The following is a 21,569-nucleotide window of genomic DNA, read 5'->3' as shown; positions in this document are numbered from 1 at the left end:
TCATAACTCCACGCAAAAATAAATAAACAGCCTTTTAGTTAATATCTTTAAAACCTAAGAAGTATATGCCAAACAGCCCCAAATAATCCTGTTGGAATTCTGAGAAATAAATATTTAAATAAAATATGGAAATTAAATATAAACACAAAAGGTCAAAAACATCAAAGGAGGTAACAATGTTGTTCAGTTTTCATTTAAAGCCTATATATATATATATACGTATATATATATATATATATATATATATATATATATATATATATATACGTATATATATATACGTATATATATGTATATATATATGTATATATATATATATATATATATATATATATATACGTATATATATATATACATATATATACGTATATATATATATACGTATATATATATACATATATATATATATATATATATATATATATATTCCTCCAAGAAATTTGCCTTTGGTAACCATGTCATCCATGCAAATGTGTGGAGCAGCTGTCTTCCCACTCTCTGCACTCCTTATCAGGATCATGCACATACTGAGGGAGCAACAGTCGGGTCATGTTGCCACTGTAGTTTGGGGGTCTGTAGCCTGACAAGAGCAGGTCACACGCGTGGGTTTTTCAGACAGATAATTAGGAGGCTCTTGTTTCTTACAAGCAAACAGTAGAAGAGGGTTATTTAACATGTCCCGCTGAAGGAGTTTGCTCGTGCTCTCTCGTTCGTGAAAGGGACTTTCTGCCTCGGCTGGCTTTGAGAAAAATCTGCAAAATGTCAGCTTTTTTAACACTCAACTTTTTGGGGGGCAAAAGAAGAGGAAGAATTTTCTCCAAACATAAAGTACGGGGTATTAACTTTACTCCTGTTAAAACAACAAAAACAGTATGGATTTTCTGCACTACAGCTGTACGACCATACATATTTATTGTAAGGACAATTTCAACAAATAAAACAAAAAACTAATTCTACAATACATTACTTACTCCAGCTTTAATGTTTACACCCACCCAATAACTGCTGTTGTCCAGCTCACAGTGATAACTGATAAAAAAAAATTCATACGTGTTATTCCTATATTCTATAACAGTCCAAGAATAGTTAACGTGAACAACTCTTTACCAAATCAAAAAAAACAGAGTGCCAAAACTGTAATTTGTGAGTCCAACGTCTGGTGCTGCTCCATAGACTATGAATTTGGAGAGATGTTGTCGATGACTTTCCATCTTTTGCATCAGACAACTTTCACTTAATCCAGACGTCCTCATAACCTCCTGAGGCTAATGTTTGTTCATCTAGATGAGTTCCCCGGTCTGCAATTACTGTACCATATCGAGTGGAGTTATTACAGCTGGCACTGCACACTTCAGTTTAAACCTGGCCATTGACCTTCCTCAAAGTGGTATCAAGCGCCCTATAATAACCTGCCATAAAGACTTCCATTTATTGAGTCAATGTTCAACGCGGCTTCACCAAAATCTCCCCCAGCGATCGCTGCGACGACAGCGGCTGTTTACCCTGGAGTTAGGAATCAAGCAAGGAGACTTTGCAGGTGATAAATATCCAGTAAGTCCAACATCAAACACCGTAGAGCCACACTCTTTACGAGGAAATCAATGACTGTGACTGCTTAAGCAAGCTGAAGTGGCTGATTATGTTTATCTTTTTATACATGTACTCTTTGAGTGGAGTGTGGCTATCATTAGAAGTCAATGCGGTCAAGTTAATCAGTGACTACGGGAGTGACCGTGTTTGCACCGACCCAAAGAAAGAAACCCTCCACGTGTTTTACATGTTGTTGACATGCGTCATGGGCTGCACAAGCGCTCCACGCTTCCCTCTTTGTACGGTTCTCTCTCTCTCTCTCTCTCTCTCTCTCTCTCTCTCTGTGTTCGAGCTACATTTGAAGCTGTAAATTCGTGCAGCTGCCGTAGACTGATTGGTGAAATGTCCTTGAGATAACTTGTTCTGGTAGTTTGCAGGGTTGTTAGTTTCTAGACGACAGACCCTTACCGGCACGGTCGTAGGTTCAGTGCCCATGACATGCAAATTAATGAGTAATTAAGGAGTAGGACGGATTATTTTTCTTTGTCACGTACAACGTAATTGTTCAATGTAGTTTACTTAAAATGGAATAATGAGGCGACAAAACAAACAAGGATATAAAGGGGAAATGCAACAGATAGAAGGTGACATATTAGTTGGTACAGATTTAACATTTTCTATCAAATAACATTTAGAAGTCAAGAAAAAGCTGTGAACCGCAGCACTGAGAAGACAGAGAAAAAGTGAATCCCAGCTGATAGCAGAAATTCATGCAGCGTGACTCAAATTTGACAGGTGGTTCGTATTTTTCCATTTTTCTTCCCAAAATTTATATTTCTCCCTCTAACATCAAACTGACACACAAGTGCCATAAATGCCAAGAGGAGCTGATATGAGCGGTAAACACCACTCTAACCCTGGTCCTGATGCTTTGGTTTAGATAACATTAGCGGATGTTACCTCCTTGATGTTTAAGTGGATTCGGTCGAATCACGAGCGTCAGTCAGATGTGCCGAGTAGAGAACAAGACGAGGGTTTCCGAGCCAGGAATGTTTTGTTCACACACAGATACACACAGACGGAATCCAATCACTGAGATGGCATGGCCTCCGAGCCTAGAGTAAATCCTACGTCCACATAATCCCAGAGTCACTCCTCTTATACAATGCATGCTCCCATCTTGGAGGAAAATCTTCACTAAATCATGGCATATGCTTTGGAGAGCATCTCCCTTTTCCTCCAAATCACTATGCTTTGCGAGTAGTACATCCTCAGGCCCTCTAAGCCTGGATATCTCTCGTGGCCAGGGGGGGAGGTTTAGATATTTGCTTTCCCATATGGCAGAGCTGGATACTGATCCAAAGTGTTACAGTCAGGGATTCACTTATAGAAATACAGGAAGTATTGGAAATCAGGCTGAAATAGGGTATCAGCATCACAGAATTTCCTCTGTAACAAAATCCCTTTGCAAAATCCACATATAACAAGTAAAGAAGCAAAACAAAGCTGCATGATTTTGTGCATCAGTCACTCATAGAACTACAGTAAGTCTCAAAAGTTTTGAAAGAAAGACAGCGCTGTGTCTTCTGTGAACAACTTAAGTGAACAGTTTGACCTTTTCGACGGCACCAGCCAAAAAGCCAGAAGATCAACAAAATCATCATTAAGTTTCACCTCTGGGGACCACGACTATCTGTACCAAATTGCATGGAAATCCAGTCAACATCTCCTCAGGCATCTAACGAAAGGGCAAAAACTAAAAACCTCGCAGAGGTACTGGAGAAAAAGTCAGGGCATCACCAAAGTCATTAGGCTTCATCCTCTGGGGAACATGAATGTGTGTAGTACATTTTATGGAATATTTGCAAATAACGCAGATAAGATATTTCAGTCTGAACCAAAGGGGTGGACAGACGCACCGACATTGCCGTCCCATGAGCCATGCTGCTGGTGTGGCTGAAAATCCAAACGCAGCTCAAAATAATGACTTGTGTAGTGATCTAGCAGTACCACCGCACCCCTATTGACTGCTCTCCTGTTATACCTTCCACCATTGCTGTGCTTTCTTCCTTCGCCGTCTGTTTGCCCAAGCCTTGACTTAACAAACCCATTGTGCCTGGGAGGAATCCACGTGTCTTGTTTGACAGCTCACTGCCATGTGTACCCAGGCTGAGCTGCGCTTTGTAATCTAAAGCGGGTGCTCAATGCACAGCCCTGTCTGTACGTTGTGAGACGACAGCAGCAGAGGGAGGGGGAGAGAGAGAGAGATACCGAGGAATAAACAGTGCCAAAAAACAACATCTGGAGATCGGGTAAACCGCATTACTTTTTTTTACTGCTTTACTGGCAGCCATACAGGCCCTTTCATTACATTGATTGTATTTATTTACCTGCGGCTTGGGTCTGTAGGAGCAAAGAATAGGACCTCTAAAGGTAATTACACAGAGAATCAATGACCTGGAAGACGGTGTGTTGGTGCGGTTGAGTGACAGAGTGCTATCCTCCACCTTGTTTGATATGAACTCATATTTTTTAGGATATCTTGCAGTAAAACACTCGCATACATCTGCAGCTAATCCAGCACGGGGCCAAAAGAATGCTTAAATATTAGGTTGCATCACCCGACAACATAAACATCATCAGTCTCACGCCTTCAGTTAAATCACTCTCTTGCGCCCGTGTTGCATGCCACTTGGAAATGAAATATGTGCAAGTAAAAGAGGAATGATATGGAAATTACATAAATAGTGCGGGGACACCTTTCAAAGCATTTCCTTAAGCTTGCGCTGGCACATTGTCGGTGCCAAAACCTCCGTAACAATAAAGGGATTACATACTGATCCACTGTGTAAAGGGAGGGGTGCCGAGAACAACAGCAGAATATGAATATGATGACAGCTTGTTGTTGTTGTCGTGGGGACAGAAAGAAGGTGAGGCCAGGCTCTGTACTGTCACAGATATCATATACACAAAATCTCTTGTTCACACGCACACGCATGAATGCGTCGGATGTATCGAGTTAAGATCCTGCAAGATCATCCCCAAATATATCATACACTAACTCATTTTGGGCCGATGAGAGAACATCTGGGGGCACTTCAACATGAGAAGCCAAAGGCGGTGACGAGGCATTCACGGACGTTATGTTAATGCAAGCACTGTCTAGGAAACCGACATTTTTCAGTGCGATGCCACGCAGTTTTTGGGTAGCAGGACGAGCCGGATCGTGATGTATCCACAGATGCACCACGGCAGTCACAGGTACTTGTTGATCCACCACAAAAGTACAAAGCAGTCTCTATAACGTTTGCACCAATTTAGTCTGAACTTCAGCTACTGCTACTAAAGTCGGTTAAGGTCGCTCATCAGTTGTCACAGGGGAGAGATACTAACCCGCCGCCACAGAGACCCAGCAACGGTGCCTGAACCCATAAAGTCCCGGTGGCACCAGCATTTTAAAAGGGCAAAAGTTATTTCAACGGAATTGCCGCGATCGAAGAGCTGCATTTAACTGACCCCCTAAGCTCCATTACATTAACTGAAAGATCCTCTTTGTTCCATCATTATAGGATGCAATTGTTCCCAAGACCAGTGGCTCTAAATCCTCGTTGAGTACCGCTGGATTTTTACCCTTCAGGTAGTTAAAGGGCCACTTCACTGATTTTAAACGTTATGCCTTCTCTTATGTTCTTCTTTTAAAATATGCTTAAGCAAAAGGTTGTTCTATCACCTGAATGGAAACTACAGGTTGCTTGTATTATCACAAATAGAATAATGGAATAGAGTAGTATTTCTTTCTTGTGATTTACTGTAACTTTACTTAAAAGCCTTACCGTGGGATTAATAAATCCTTGGTTAATTAAACTGGTCACATTATGCATCCAATGATTAACCCCTTGTTTAAAGAGTCACGAGCCAAAAAGCTTGGGAGCCACTGATGCATGCAATCACGTGAAATACAAATTCACAGATCGTCTGGAAGATCTGCAAACTAGTCCTGGCCCTTTAACAGATTACAACAGTGCGGGTGTTAATCCATCTCATGTGGTTGGAATGGAAACCAGTAGCACCCTGTGCCCCGAGGACTTGGATGTTTCTGGCTCGCTGGGAAAAAAAGGCTCGAACAATGCCAGAGTTGGGGATTACATTCACACTCTGGGCAAAGCAACACACTGCCATTGCCAAAATTTGAGGTCCATTTCCTGTCTTGCACATTAGTTGCGCATGCCAGGGTTATTCTCTATGCTGCCTCTTGTTCTCATCGGATCCCATGTGGTTGTGCTTTTCAACTTGTCCTTATTTCCATGGCCGTCAACTTGAACCTCTCATGTGGGGAACCTGAAGCCTAAACTGAAACTTCACAGGTTGTTTGACGTATTTGAGAAATACAATTATTTGATTTCTGGAAACAGGGAAACAGCAAACCTGGTTCTGTCCAAAATTTATACCAGCACTTCTAAAGCTCAATAAAATAACACTTCCTTTTGTTTGTTTAATCTGTGTGAAATCTAAAAATTTAAATACTTTCATAGCGAGACCATTTCTTGGCCAGGTGCACTTCCTGGTACGTGGATTGTTTTGTTTTGGAAAAGGGCAAGGCTGTCTGTTTTCCTCCGTTTCCAGTCTTTATGCTAAGCTAAGCTAACCAGCACCATACATTTTTACCATACAGACAATATTAGGTTTTAACTCTCTGCAAGAAAGCAAATAATTGTATTTTGCAAAATGTTGAATATTCCTTTAAAGTCATGTATTTGTCCTATTGTTATTATCTGCAGGTAATCATTTTAAATCCTCCAGTTAAATTCAAGTCGATATTAATTTAATAATTATTGGGCCTAAGCAGTAGTAACTACTGGCCATGCTTTAGTTGGAATCATACCCATGCATCCTGTAAATGATGTACGGCCTACTACTTCTTAAACAATACTTTTTGCAAGTCAGGAGATAAAGTGTTTTTTTTTTTTATGACCACATCGTTAAAACTTTATATGAAAAAATTGATATCAATATCACCTGGCAGCCTCAAGTGTTTACTGCCCAGCTTGTGACACAATCTCTTGTGGTTTGTTTGGATGTTAGGGCTCGTCCTCTTGCGCTTCACTGTTTGTTTGTTTTTTGGAGTAACTGATAGTTGAAGCCGCATTCAAGCACCAGCTTGGTTGCCACAACTTTTCTTCACAGGTATCACCTCAGCTTTGCAGCAACAAACACACATTTGAATACTTTCTTCTAAGTCCAGAGCAAGTTCCAGACGTTAGAAAAATAAACCCTTAGTCCCTGAAAAGCTGACTTTGTTCTTTTCTTCAGGTAGCGGACCCCTTCGGCTCACAGTAACACACTGAGCCCTGTGGTATGAATAGGCAGCACACACTGGCTAACTGTCGGTGCTAAGATTCTTTGCAAGCACAAAGAAAAGTATGTCAAAGCAGAGCAGAGAGGCTCTACCTTGTATGGCCGAGGGCTTAGCATGTAGCTTACAGACCGCACTGAGCTAAAGAAGTAGGGGAATTTGTGTGTCTTTTGTGTGTGTGTGTAGTAATGGGATTATTGTGTACTTGAGCGTGTGCGTGTTTATGCCTCCTGTGAGTGTGTGTGTGTGTGTGGCAGGGTTATTGGAGCAGTGTTGGAATGTGGGAATGTGAAGAGTTTGTGTCACAGTTCATTGATATTGTTGGCTTTGTGCTTGTTTTTTGGGGGTTAATTTGACCAAATCGTTCTAAAGACCGGTCTGACTAGCGATGGAGAGAAACACCGCTTTTACTGACTCAGTGAATAATGTTGGCTTTTTGCCTTTGACAGAAGTTGATTTGCCCACCAGCCTAACACAGAGAAAAAATTTCATAAATTTTTCATTTTTTGGGGGTTTGATAAGATATTCTAATGTATTCCAATGAATGTTTTGGCACAAATCAGATACAAGTGTGGTGTTCGGATATGAAACAAACAGCAAATGCAAGATTTTGTGTTGAATTATCTCAAGTGTAATGCAGTTTGTTGTAATCTTGGGTTATTTCCCACTCTACGGTATTTGTGACTCAACGTGCAACCTTTTACCAAAGATGATATGCTTTTGCTCATCTGCGCACGCTTGCGTGACTGTCAGAACATCATCCTAAATATGCCATGTCTATTTTTCTCAGGACACACATGTTGCACAACAGAAATAGTACAAGTAGATTTAGGTATCTTGGCTATCTCCCTGCGAGGCTTTTTTATGTTCCACATTCTGATGCAAGTATTCAGAATGTCGGCTTAAAAAAACTGCTCAAAAAATGATCTTCCTCGATGATCTGTTACTCCCTTAAGACTCATTTCAAACGTCCCCAGGTGTCAGTGTGACATACTGACCTAAATCCATAGACTGTGGCCTAAATCTCATAGTCAATAATGAGCCATCGTAGGCCGACACCTTTTTTTCCCCAGAAAACATTTTGAAATGTCACATTAGCGAAAGCACAGGTGTAAATAATTAAACTGATAATGGCTGCATTCCATTTAGCCTTCAGCTTCAGGGCTCTTGATACTGTGCACGTTAGATCACTATTCCACTGTTATGCTTACTGGGGCACCTCAATAGAACAGTCATAATTAATGTTTTTAGTTGGCTTTTCTTAATATGATAAACCAGAACACCTGCTGTGAGAAAATAGTACCTAAGGGAAAGCTTTAAAGCAAGCTTATATATCTTTTTTTCTGACCAGCAGCCACTGCCGCGGTCACAAGTGGGAATAAATGGTAAATGCTAAAACATGTTTAGAAAATGGATGGAATGTGTTAGTCAGTAACTTTCAGTAATCCATTATATATGTTAATTCAACCCCCAACAGTCCCTTCGGCAGAACGCTATAGGTGCCATATTTCAAATACCTGGAATGAAACTCCTCGTTCTTATTTCTTTTTTTTCAAAATAAAGCTATTACACACATGGCCATAACTCTTCCTATTTGTCAAAGTGTGAATATCGATGGCTATAAAGTTATTCATGCCTGCGTGGCGCATCATCTTTATTTGAGAAAGAAATGAAATCCTATTCCCTCAGAGTCCCGGGAGAGGAATAATATGTCATGCCTCCCTCCCATCCATTTCACCATATCAGCTGAATACATTTGTAGGAGAGACTGTAATGCCTGTATGTGATGCAGTTGAAGAGGTCAGTTAAACTCATTGAAAGTAATATTGCCCTTTTCCATGCACAAAAGTGCACTTTTTGAATTTGTTCAGTGAGTAGCGTTGCCATCTTGTGTGCTTGAATGCTCACAATTTCTGAGTTAAAACATAGAAATGGTTCACAAGGGAAATCATATATATTATATTGTGAGATGTAGTGTAAAATAGCATTGAGTTGCCCCTTCTTATGTCATGATTTCTTCGCTTTTATCTGGATTTCCCTTGGCCACTCTGTTTCACACTCAGACCAGCTTGTTGTCACTTACCAGTATGGATGCGAAAGGAAACCATTTCCCAGTAACTCCCTTTTATTTTCCCAATCTCTGCCTTTCAAACGGAGTAATTTAATACCCATTAAATCCTTTGATGTGACTTAGCAGCCCTGTAAGGCAACTGACCCAACCTAATCTCTTCCCTGCCAAAGAGGTACCAGATCACACCATACTCGACTAATTCTGTAAACCATTCAAACCATTCAAACACAGCCGAAGTCTTTCATCCCACATCATTTTAAACTAGCAGACTGAATCCCGTTCCCCCGTGGGGGAGAAAAAAAGAACAAGAAGATGCAGCTCTTTTCCAAACAAACAGCAGCTCTCTTGGGATATGGCTGTTACTCCTTTTTATGAAATAAATGGTAAGCCATTCTGAGGTCATAAGATATGGATGATGCTGTCTTCATTTTAAAGGGGCAACCTAGACTTACTTAAACCTTTATCTCTTTACTTTTTAGCAAACGTTTGCCTGTTTACACATGCACATTTGCATTAATTTGATGACCGTTAGTCCAATATTCACTCTTCTTTTAGCTCTGTTTTTGAACTCCACCGACATCCCGAGGGAATACCCCTTAAGCTGCTAAATGTTTAACTTTCATCAGCTGGTCGCTAACTTTGTCTGTGTGCCATTTGGTGCTGGGCAGGAAGCGTGTAGCGGGTTTGCATGGGAGCTTCTTCACTGAAACAGCTGCGTGCTACATCTGGATATGAGGCTGATGAGTTTGACGAGACTGAGCAGAAACAATAAGCAGTAGAAGTTATGGGCCGTAAAAACCAAAACAATGATCTGGAATGAATGAGGAGAACTACTGAGTTGGGTGATACTTCTTTGAAGGGGTTGTCTCTATAAGTGACACCTTTGGTCATTGCTAATATATAAAAATATTGATTATTGCAGCTTTAATGATCTTTACAAAAATGATGAATGATGTTTGGCAATATGTCTAATAGTCCACAATTGCTTTGGTTTGTCAAATATGTGTGTGTATACATCAGAGAATGTATTACACAGACTAACCATTCCATCAAAAGAGCATCATGCACCGGTTATTTTTGTGTAATGCAGTTGAGTAAAATATGCATTTATTCATGTCTCTCCATCCAGCACACAGCCATGCTGTTCAGGTGTGTGAAATAGTGGCTGTCCTCGGCACCAAAGATGATCAAGACAACGCAGAGACCAGGAGGAGTCAGAAAAAAGCAAAGCAGCACTCCCAGCTGTACCCGCATGCATTCACAGGTATCAAACCTACACAAGCGTAGGATCCAGTGCTTTTGGGGGGAGGGTGTTGGCCTATATATGGGACAAAAAGATAGGATATCTAAGCCATTTTTAATGTCTCTCACAAGTCCTCCATCTTTATGCAAGTGCAACACTTAGTAGCTGAGCTGCTGCTCTAAGAAATAGATATAGTGTCTTTTGTTCCCTCCAACAAAGTTGCCTGAAGCCAGTTTTTGATCCCTGTCACTTTAATTTTACTGTAGTAGGTCAATGCCACATCGCAGTTACATTTTGAGTAAGTGTGCCAAAAGCCAGTCTTCAGCTCCACCAATCACAAGTGATCTGACATGGGAAATAAGCCTGTCGACAGCTCCACAGTCTGAAAGTAATGCATTAACAAGAGAGTCCCTCACAGCTTAGCCGACTAGGTCTAAGATGGCAGCATGCCAGTGACTTATGGGCTAATGCTTCATTTTGAGCCATTAGATTATATCCAAACAAGATCGGATTTACATTATTTATCACAGCCAAATGTAAAAAAAATTACCTCGCTAATGTGAGCTTTTACTGGCATTAGAGTGTGTTGAGCCTGACACGACTGCATTCCCACGATCCGTGGAAACCTGGCTTCAAAGACACGTCCCATCAGTTCCGTCCTGATTATGTAACTTATTAAAGGATGATTTTTACACGCACTCCTAAACGTCTCTCCGTGCTTACCCCTCCGCGAGTGCGAGGTACTGTAAGCGATTTTGGTCTGAAGAAGTTGCCTGAAAAGTAAAAACTTCCCTATCTGATGAAAATAATGCTTAGTGTGATAATTTGACTTTGAAGTGCTTAGTGAGTGAATCGGCTGTCAAAGTGCTTAGCGAGTGATTTTTTTTTTTCTTTCTTTTGCCCCTTAACGTAAATATTTCAGTAATGTTCAGAGCAGGATATTATGACTTCTATTTCTCTGAGTATCAGCAGAGACCAGTTTTACATAACTCTCATATGCACTCATTTCTGCTTCATGCACACATCTGATTGGCTTTAAGGATAAAGCGAGGGTCCATTGTCAGTCTCAGGCCATGTCTGCAACTTAGCAAAGCCAGGTGGTAATGAACGTACTTGGTGCAAAATGCCCACTGGACAAAAGAATTATACCTCTCTGCTGCCCAAATTCTGTGTCACAAACTGTGATGGGTGTTTGATTGTGAGAGAAGGTAAGACTTTATTGAGCACATGTGGTGTTATCTTCTGAAATCATCTTTCTTTTGCTGATAATCTTTTTTCCATTCGGTGGTCTAATGGACTAGGTGTTAAGATTACGGTTCAATTCCTGCAACAGTGTGACTAGACCTAAAATTTGTAACCACAATCATAACACAGCAAGTTCTCTGTTCCTTCTGTTTTCACTCCTCTGCAGTTTCCTACGTTAGAAGAACGAGGCAGCACCAGTGGCGGTGTAGTGATGTCACCTTCCACTCTGCCAACGAGGGACTCTGCGAACAGTGGATCCAAGTTATCAATGAGCAACTGTCATTTCTCGGTATGTACTGTTTAATGATGTTCGCTAACAGATGTGGGGATGCACTTTGAACTCACTCAGAGCTTCTCAACGTTATCAGAATCATTTTATGGACAATGCGCCATAAAAGTTCCACATATTAGAAATCTGGCTTAGTGAGCACTAGGATAAATGCAGAGTAGAGTACTAGATTTAAAGGGACAGTGTTTAGGATTTAGGGGGATTTATTAGCAGGTATTGAATGTAATATTTGTTTTTATTAGTGGATAATCACCTGAAACTAAGAAACGTTGTGTTTCCGTAAGCTTAGAATGAGCCGTTTGTGTCACATAGGGAGCGGGTCTTCTTCATGGATTCTGTCATGTTGGACTGCCATGTTTCTACAGTAGCCTGGAATGGACAAACCAAACACTGGCTCAAGGAAAAACCTTTTTACATTACGGCCACTGTAGTTCTCCCACACTCTTGGAAATGGAAGGCGGAGCGGAGGGGTATTCAGTGTGTCCTACATACTGCTCCTTTAATTGGTTTAAAAGCTGTTTCTCAAGAGTTTGATGCAAAAATGTCCGGTGGGAAATATTTGTATTGCCGTGTTCCATTTTCATCGCAAACATACCCCTTATTTAGTGCTTATGTCCACTCCACACGACAAAAACCTATCCAGGCAGAGTATGTCTGTTTGGCTAACTACACAATACATAAACTAATAGGACCCCAAATTTGATTCTAATGCTATAGCTGTTGTGACTAGCCCTGTTCTTTAACCACGATACAACATCTCTTGTGTTTCTCGTCCAGTGTGGCAGCGAGCTGCCTGGGGTTAAAGCTGGAGGTATGGCAAAACTTGGAACAGTTATTTACACGTTGGTTTTTTTGATGACCCACAGGGGCTTGCAAACATTTATAAGAACCCACAAATCCAGTTTTTATGAATTTCCGTGCCGTATTTTGGAAAATCCGTGCTTGGTGTGAAACGGCTTTAAGATTGGACTGTAAGATTTTGTGCCGTACAGTTTATTCTGCATGGAGGGAACGGGTGTTCTGTGAGGATCAGGCTTTTTATCTCTCAAGCAATTTCAATAGCTGTCAGCAATGGGCACAGGGGATATGGAATACAATTTTTTTTCTGAGTGGTTTATGGACTACTTCATCGGGGACACCACCATACAGTATGTAACATAAGTCACTGTAACGCCCAAGGAAAACCCCTGAAACTCTGAGATTCTTTAAAAGATGCTTTTATTGTGAGGTATATCGATAGTGTTTGAAACAAACAAAAGGGAAAGGACGGTAATCATTTTCCAGATTAATATCACAAAGACCAAGAAACTGTATATTCAGCTTATATTTAAGTTTCCGACCAAACGGTTGATCATTAATGCATTCGAGACTGGAGTGCTAAATGAGCTCTTTAACTCCTTAACCAGACTGTATGTAAAGTGTGCATTATTGTGCATAAAAAAACCCCCACTTAATTCTTTACAGTTGATTCAATGCCCTCAGGAGAGCCCAGAGGCGAACCGACAATACAGGTTGGCCTCCTGCATTTCTCTTCTAGATAGTACCTCACAGGCAGGGACATAAAGAATGGAGCCAGGAATAACCAATAGTCTGATAAAACATATAAATGGTGGTTTTACAAACTTTAAAAGAGTGTACTAAAAACATCTTTCGCTGGCTTGCACAAGAAGCATTGAGAGTCTGTTTGTATTATTGTTTGCATCCAGCTTACTGTCCAGATGTGCTCCTGGGAATCTTTATTTCTCTCTCCTGCATGTTAACGTGCAAGACTGCAAGGCTGAAAATGTACACAACAGCGCATCATCCATCAAAATCTTTACAGATGTAAGGAATTTAACAGGTTTTCCAATGATGAATTAACACATTACATGACCTGGAAAAAGGTTATTATTACACCATCAGTCACTACACATTGAGCTTTATTACATGTTTGACCTGGTTGAGTGCAAAATACAGTGCTTTACATGTATAATGGGATTGCCAAGTGATTTTACGTTGGAGATCTTCAGGATTTAGTATGTAACTAGCATGTGGAAATTAGAGCATAAGATGGGTTTAGTCCATTTGAAGCGGCCTACTTGGCCCCACTTTGCCTGGCAGGATGAATCAATTCAAGAAAATTAACTACATCCATTGTGAAGATGAAGCTCTAGTGTGTTCAATAGTGTTAGTCTCCTCCACAGTGCACCTTTACATCCCCCATTGACAATCCATTTATGTAATTTAATGGAACTTTTGTCTTATTGCCAAACAAATATTGCACCCTATATTTCTTTGTGCTCATTTAACTCCCGATCCCAATCCATTCATTTCCAATTGGAGCAGCTGCTGTATCTCAGTTTGTTGTCCTAAACGCAGTCTTCCACAGCAGCCATAAACAAGCCATTTAGTATTCTCCATCGCGGCACTCTGTGGGTTTATCACCAAATGATGCAGCACCTCTGAATTGCTTCACACTCCTCCCATAGTCGGTAGACACACCATTTATTTCTTGAGAGGCGTGTTGCGGGCACCAGTCAGTTTGACTGAGCGTTTCGAGAAAGGTCTCTGGTTAATGAAAACTTCATCAAGCTGCTTGTCAGTGAGACAGTTGTAGAAAAAAAAGGTATATGCTGAACCTTTTTAATGACTATCTCATACCCCTCCCTCACTTTGCAGCCAACCGACCGAAGAGCCTCCTGGTGTACATCAATCCCTTCGGGGGAAAGCAGCACGGGAGGCGCATTTACGAGCAGAAGGTGGCTCCACTGTTTGGCCGCGCCTGCATCTCCGCCGACGTGATTGGTGGGTCCCCATCAGTAGCGTTCCTCAACATTTAAATAAAAAATGAGTCACGGTGGCCGCCGTATATAGATCTCCGCTGCCACTGTGGCCTCTCCAAGGGGCCGAAGAGGCTTGCAAGGATATGATTTGGCTGATAGTGCCATTAATCTTGCCACCACCTTAATGGAAGCTGTGATAGTTGATAAGCTTGGCTATCCAAAACACATCTATTATTCAATAAGTGTTTGCAACAGCTACACATAGTCTTGCGGTATTGATGGTCCATCAACCTGAATGCTATTCACTCCGGGTTTCCTACAGCTTCTGTGAATGGCAGGATTGCATTTGTGTTGTTATTATTCCTGGAAAACAGATTTACTGTTGAAATATTGTTGGGGTTTTTTTTTGGGGGGGGGCTAATATACGATAGCTGAATTAGGTTGTTTTGTGCCACTGTGCCTTTTGCTCTCTCTGAGCATTAATCCGCATGACGGGTTTCCAGGGAGTGTTTACAAAAGTGCAAAGCTTTTCCTTGTCCTGTATTTCAAAATGCTAGTGCTAGTCAGCCCACAAAGAGTCTATTGTTTTGTCAGTACGTTCCTTTTAATTGAAGTTACACTAACACTTGCCGTTTGATTTGTTTCTGTAGTTACAGAGCGGGCCAATCATGCCAGGGACCACTTGAAAACCGAGGCCGATCTAGATAAATATGACGGGTGAGTGCTCAAGCAGGGCAGCTTCTGCTTTCAGGCTTTTAACACCGGTTCTTCACTGTGACAGAAGTTCACTCTTGTCTGTTGATATTGCAACACAGCCTTCGAGAGACTCTGCCATGAGCTGTGTATCGTCATGTGCATCAATGTTTTATCGCACATTCGGAGTTTGTTATGAGGCCGTGTTGTGCTGTAATCTGTGCTTTGTCAGATTGTAATCGCACTGAGGCAAAGCCCTGTGTGTTCCTCACCACTTGGAGGTGCTCAATAAGAAATTCAGAGCCTATCTAGTGCTCACACGGCTCCCGACATGCCAACGGCTGAGGCGGTAGTTAGCAGCTTACGGTTGCTAACAGCGCTAACGGTGCAAACAACGGGCAACAGTGCTGACAGAGCAAACAGCGTATGCCTGAGGGGGAACTGGAGGGTGGGCGCTATGTTTCCGCCTTCCATTAGCTAGCCAGTGAGGCACACTCACATGAACTAACACACACACACACACACACACACACACACACACACACACACAGGAAGTGTGACTTCATTCTCTGCTCAGGTAACCATTACTCCACTATGTCTCAAAAAGTAGTTTGATGCGATATTTATGCTCTGAATATTGTACAGAGAACCTTTAACAGAGTCGGATCTCTGTAACCTGGCGTGACTTTTGATCAGTGCTACATTAGATCAGGATTACCTTACAGTTGACAGTCAAACATGACTAAACATGCTAGTAGTGTAACAAAGAGACACTGCTTTTATCCTTCCTGTTAGGACTTTTTCCTTCAACCTCCAAGTGTGTGCCAAGTTAACATTCTGACCCGATGAGGGCGCTAAAGAAAAAGTTAAAAGATCACCAAAGTGATTACAATTCATGCCGAGGGGAAAATATGAATGTATATACCTAATTGTTTCACGCAAAAAAAACACAAATTTCAATCTAATGGAGGCGCTAGAGAAAAAGTCAGTGGACCACTTAAGTGATTAGGATTCATCGTCTCGGCACCATGGTTGTCTGTGAAAAATGTCAAGGCAATAAGACGCAGAGATTTCTGCAAAGAGATTTAATGTTTAAAGACAAGGACCCGAAGCAAGAAACCTCGGGAAAGGCAATTCAAAGAGAGAGCCCCTCTCCTCGGACAGTTGGGCGTGTGTGTGTGTGTGTGTGTGTGTGTGTGTGTGTGTGTGTGTGTGTGTGTGTGTGTGCGTGGAGTATATATTATATCCTTGTGAGGACCAGTTTTAGTTGTGCAACAGAAAAGTGAAATCACTTTACTTTCCTCGTGTAAAATCAAGTCTTTACCCTCAAACAGCCCTTTTCAAAGTGCTGTTTAGGGGTTAAGACTTAGGGGTTTTAGTGTGCTTTGTTATGTGTATTCCACGATATGCTTTGAATCAATGTAAAACAGATCTAATAGCCATCGGCATAAAAATGGAATTTGATACGATTCGCTTGAAATATTTGACCGAAAGGTGTAAACAGAAGATAGTTAAGGAACCAGGAGAGATCCCTGTGGTGCGCCTCGAGCAGAATGGGTAGTGCAGGATTTACAGTGCCTGTAGCAATACAAAAGGTCCTTTCAGAGAGATCTTTTACCCCGTTATGATTACTCAAAGCTTTAGACATTCAATTCAAATCAAGTGGTCAACTGAAGCAAAAGCAGCAGATCAGATCTAAAGGCAATAAAACAGATGTCACTGAGAACACGCATTAGAACATCCACACTTTATGATCATTTTAGAAATGTAGCCGATTGTATCCTCTAGAATCACTTACAATAACTCTACAATAAATCTAAATGTACAAATCAGTCACATAAGCCACATAAGTTTATGTTTTCCATGCAGCTCACGGCCGCGAGCAAAGGGTAAAATGCAGCCAATACATAAAGGTCATCAATAACAGGAACGTTTTTTTCTCCTCCAGCTTCTATTCATCAGATATTCAGTCCAGCAGATTATGGTTAGCGTCCATTATGCTTTTCCTCTGCAGTTTATATAATTCATAGGTCCATTTCTGCAAGGTTTTTATACAGACTTTACAAAAGACAGAATGCTGGGTGGCCCAGTGTGATATTCTTATTTAGTGAATGCTTTTACAGTTACACCTACCTATTATTGTCAAAGTCTTCTGGCTTTGTTGTAGTTTGCTTAAATCCACACAAGTAACTCCTCAGCGTCCGCCTAGGCTACCTGTATGACCTGAAACTATTCTGAACAATATTCCAATGTTCAACAGATGTCATGTGAAACTCGTGTACATCGTTGATATCATTTCTCCGTCCAGGGTGGTGTGTGTGGGTGGAGATGGGATGTTCAGTGAGATCCTGCACGGGTTGGTCACCAGGATCCAAACAGACAGCGGCGTGGACCAGAACCAACCAGATGCGGAGTTGGTCCCGTGTTCTCTGCGCATAGGTATCATTCCTGCTGGTGAGCTGTGGTCATTATATCACATACAAATGTGTACAGGGTTTGGAAACAGCAGCGCGTAAGGAATGGTTTTGGTGATAATGATCTCTGAATGTCATTTTAAAGGAATTTCACTTTGGTGTTTATCTAGCTTTGTTTTGATGCAAAGATTGAAACCACACCATTGTTTCGAATTAAAAGCATTGAAATATAGATTTTGAATAAAATCATAGAAGATTGATAACACTCCTCTTTAGCAACTCAGTCAAACAAATGTATGTATGTAAAGTAAAATTCCACCCTAAAATTGCATGCGTGCAATTTTAGTTGCCTTATTTTAAACTACAAACACTTCACAGGTAAAGAGCAGCTTGTTGTGTAACTTCTCTAGAATCAAGAGTAGACAAGCTTTTTTTTTTTTTTACAGCTCACCATTTTGCCCTTACATTCAGTCATATGTAAAAAAAAATAATAAAAAAAACGCCACTTATGTCCACCACCAGCCTAGAACATAATGCAATGCTGGCAAGTCACCTTATAATTTGCCTAAAGGAAACAACTCTGACTTTTTCTCAAATGGAAAAACTTGCTCCACTCTCACCATGACTCTCCTCTCTCCACCTACACATGCGGTATGGTCAACAGCTGAAAGCCCAGAGTTTACACCAGGTCACTCTCAGCTGTCAAAAGTAGAAAAATGTTGATAAATGTTGAAAAGCGCTCTCCATCGTCTCTCCATATGATTTTTTTTAAAGCCTATAATATTCCAACCGAAACATTATCGGGTTACGGAGGTGTGTTTGTATATTTATTTACCCTTTACTCTATAATGTATTATAGGATGCCTACAGACAGGCAGGTAGGAGCAGTGTCCCTGTCAAGATGCTCGTACATATTATGCAGCAGGATAAAGAAACACATTCTGAATTTTTATTGTGAATAAAATATATTAGCAGATATTGAGTTTGTGAGTCCTCCCGCAATTTTTTTTTTAGGTTTTCTTTTTACCTAAAACTATTCAATTGTACATCAGTTTGGGCCATTATTATTACTACAGACCCAAAAAGCTTTTAAGACAAAACTTGCTATAGTTGGATCATACTTTTATTAATTACACATATCACAGCCTTTGTCTGAACAGTTAATCCTTCTGTAAAATCATATTCTGTAAATCAAAAGAGCAGACTCTGAAAAACAGTTCACTAATTATTTCACAAAAAGGATGTGAGCGTTGTGTCGATTAACTGCAGCCCCCTCATTCGCAGGGTTTTTAATATCCTTACGGCTATGAGATGCAGCGCACAAATGCTGGCGCCGTGCCGTTATTAATCACCACTATGGATCACCCAGACAACCCGATATGGAGAGAGGGCTGAAAAGAGTACCGGCACATTGTGAAAAAGTCAAGGTACTCCAAAGAGTAAAATGTAGAAGTGCCCCCTTCCAGCACAGCCTCCGATACTTTAATGGATAGTGTTTATGTGTTTTGTCATGATTAGTGTTGCATGATGGATGACAAGTTGCTAGAGTCAGAGAAAGGTTTAAATGGACCCCTGCATAAAAATCTCACTTAACAGAACTGTTATTGATTTCAATATTGAAGAGCTTCAGCCCTGCTGATCCGGAGTTGCTGAGTTACATAAGAGAATCTCTATGGCAACAGGGCAGGGGGTCCCACCAGGGGCCTGCGGAGGGTCAATCTTTCCAAGTGCCATGAATGGAAACGTGCTGCGTGACATTTTGAAATCACTGTAATTTTCATGAGGATAGAAACACAGTGCACGGAGACCAATATGAGGCTATCCGGTGCACAGCTTGATGGTAATAGCAGAGGGGTTTCAAAATCAGCTGGGGACACAGTAAATTATTTTAAGGCCAATTACAATCATAATTTGGATGTGTTGACTCGGTTGTTTTAACTTTTCACAATTACGAGTGAAATAAAATGTTAGATAATCTAATCTTTTCATGCAGCTGTATGAGGTACATCTCGTCACTACACTTCAGCTCAATGACGTTAAGCTGTTAGTAAAAACTCAGGGCTGCATTGATGAAAGCTCTCAAGTAGATATACATGTTTTGAAATGTAATTGGTATGCCCTTCATGAAATGAAAGGACTTTATTGGCTAATGGTCCTCTGGTTTGCTTGGATCAAGAGTTAAGCAAAGCCTAAAGTGACCAAGGCAGTCCTCTCCGCTCCGCTTTTAAATTCAAAGCAGGTTTTTGCCGTTCCTCCCAGAGCATTGTTAAAGCAAAGGCATGCTGATGAGCAGTACAGCTTCATTAAAAAAAGGCACCTTCAAGAGTGTCTTCTGTACTCGGTCACTGACGGAAATAACTGCAGACAATCAGACAGGAGAAGTCAGATTTTTGTGAGAATAGCAGCCGCAGCAACAATAACAATCCATATGATCAAAACCTACAATGAATTGATCCTAATAATAAGTATTGTCTGTGTAGTCAAAACCTGATTTATCTCATTCCTCCGTGTCCACAATCTGTTAAAAACACACCAGTGAGCCACAATGTTGCACTGGGTGACAGGCTCCTTCATTACAATGAACATGGGCATTGTAGTGTCATTGCAATCAATCCCCCTTACACTGTTCTGCTGAAATACGTTCTAGAGCACTAAATGTGTATTAATCTGCAGATGAAAGTAGTCCCCAACAAATGCACTGTCTACTCCTGTTTGAGGAACATTTGCAAAAAAACTGCAGTGCCCAGCTGATATAAGAAGTTGTTTACCCAGGCTGGGGCATGAGAACTACAAGATAGGGATGTTGGAAACTACTGTCTCTCTAATAAAGGTATATAAGATTACTTCAGAAAAAAAGATCTCAACTCTGTCAGTCAAAAATGTCCTTTGATTGTAAAACGGTTGTAATGCTAGTAATGTCTCAGATAATGGTGATAATGTAAAGTGTCTCTTTACATCTTGTCTAAAAAGAGAAAAATAGCTGACGTTGAGCTTTTGCTATAAGCCATAGACGTGTACTTTTTAGATCTATGCTTCTACACCATCATGGAGGAGTGTATCTTTGCCACCTGGCTGTCATTCATGATTTTATCAATATAACAATCAATATTGCTGTCAAAGTCACGTTAACGTGTCAGTAAGATATCAAAGCCCTCAATGCCAAGGTTCAAATTTAGAGTCGTGATCTCATTTATGGCCTTGTCATCGAGCCGTCATATCCACAAATGTTCGTTCTGTCAGATGTTTTCTCAAATGCCACTGTACTCCTGCCACTACCTGAAACATTGAAAGTAGCTTTTGATTAAAAAAATGTGTTGTTTAAAGGTCCACTTGTCTAGTTCCAAAGGGTTCACTCTTGTCGTTATAAGACACAGTCTCAAGTGCAGCTTTAAATACATTAATGTACTGAGGATTCAAACAGCAAAGATATCTTTTTTGGGCCAGCACTAAAAAGCATCTCGACTCCATTGTTGTCCCTGAGATGAAGATGATTTCACTGCCTAGATGATCTTACTGGCGAGACAGTTTTGGGGGAAATGCAGATAAAAACTGGAGCTTCTCCGCAGAGGGTATGCCTTCTGACAGTTTATGCTCTCTCCTCTGAATATGCCAACAGGCTACTGCAGTTGAGTAACTTAAAGGGAATAAAACATTGAACATCTGAGGGCTGAACGTCATTGAACATCTGTGTGCGCCACTTATATCCATACAAAGTCAGTTGACTTTTACTGGGTAACTTTAGAGAAGTCAAATAGCGTGTGTCACTGCTGTTTTTTGCACTCTGCAAAATAGCAGGCATTGTAGCGCTGCCAGGAGCAATTTGAAAGTGTTCGGATGTGATCATGAAGCTCGGGGGGGGGGGAGCAAAGGCCAGATAAGCGATATTCATAGAAAGTGCAGGAGAAAGTCAGAGGCAGCGACGGAGGGAGCTCATCTTCATACTCATCTGTGTGTCCACCACTGAATGAT

General features: G+C 40.9%; 1 protein-coding gene across 1 annotated transcript in view; it reads left to right on the top strand.

The window, feature by feature from the left end:
- The window catches only part of cerk (ceramide kinase), a 38,547-nt gene that overhangs the window by 271 nt on the left and 16,707 nt on the right, over positions 1-21,569 (top strand). The window contains exons 2-6 of the mRNA XM_068717105.1: positions 10,084-10,218; positions 11,609-11,731; positions 14,390-14,515; positions 15,144-15,210; positions 17,495-17,640. Of these exons, the coding sequence (XP_068573206.1) occupies positions 10,084-10,218; positions 11,609-11,731; positions 14,390-14,515; positions 15,144-15,210; positions 17,495-17,640 (597 nt within the window). The remainder of the gene's footprint in view (positions 1-10,083; positions 10,219-11,608; positions 11,732-14,389; positions 14,516-15,143; positions 15,211-17,494; positions 17,641-21,569) is intronic.

This window comes from Cebidichthys violaceus, unplaced genomic scaffold, assembly GCF_023349555.1.
Source record: "Cebidichthys violaceus isolate CVI_PGR_0920_01 unplaced genomic scaffold, fCebVio1.0.p SCAF_21, whole genome shotgun sequence".
Lineage (NCBI taxonomy): Eukaryota > Metazoa > Chordata > Actinopteri > Perciformes > Stichaeidae > Cebidichthys > Cebidichthys violaceus.
Note: the sequence above shows the minus strand (reverse complement) of the source record. Positions and strands in the feature narration are given on the sequence as shown.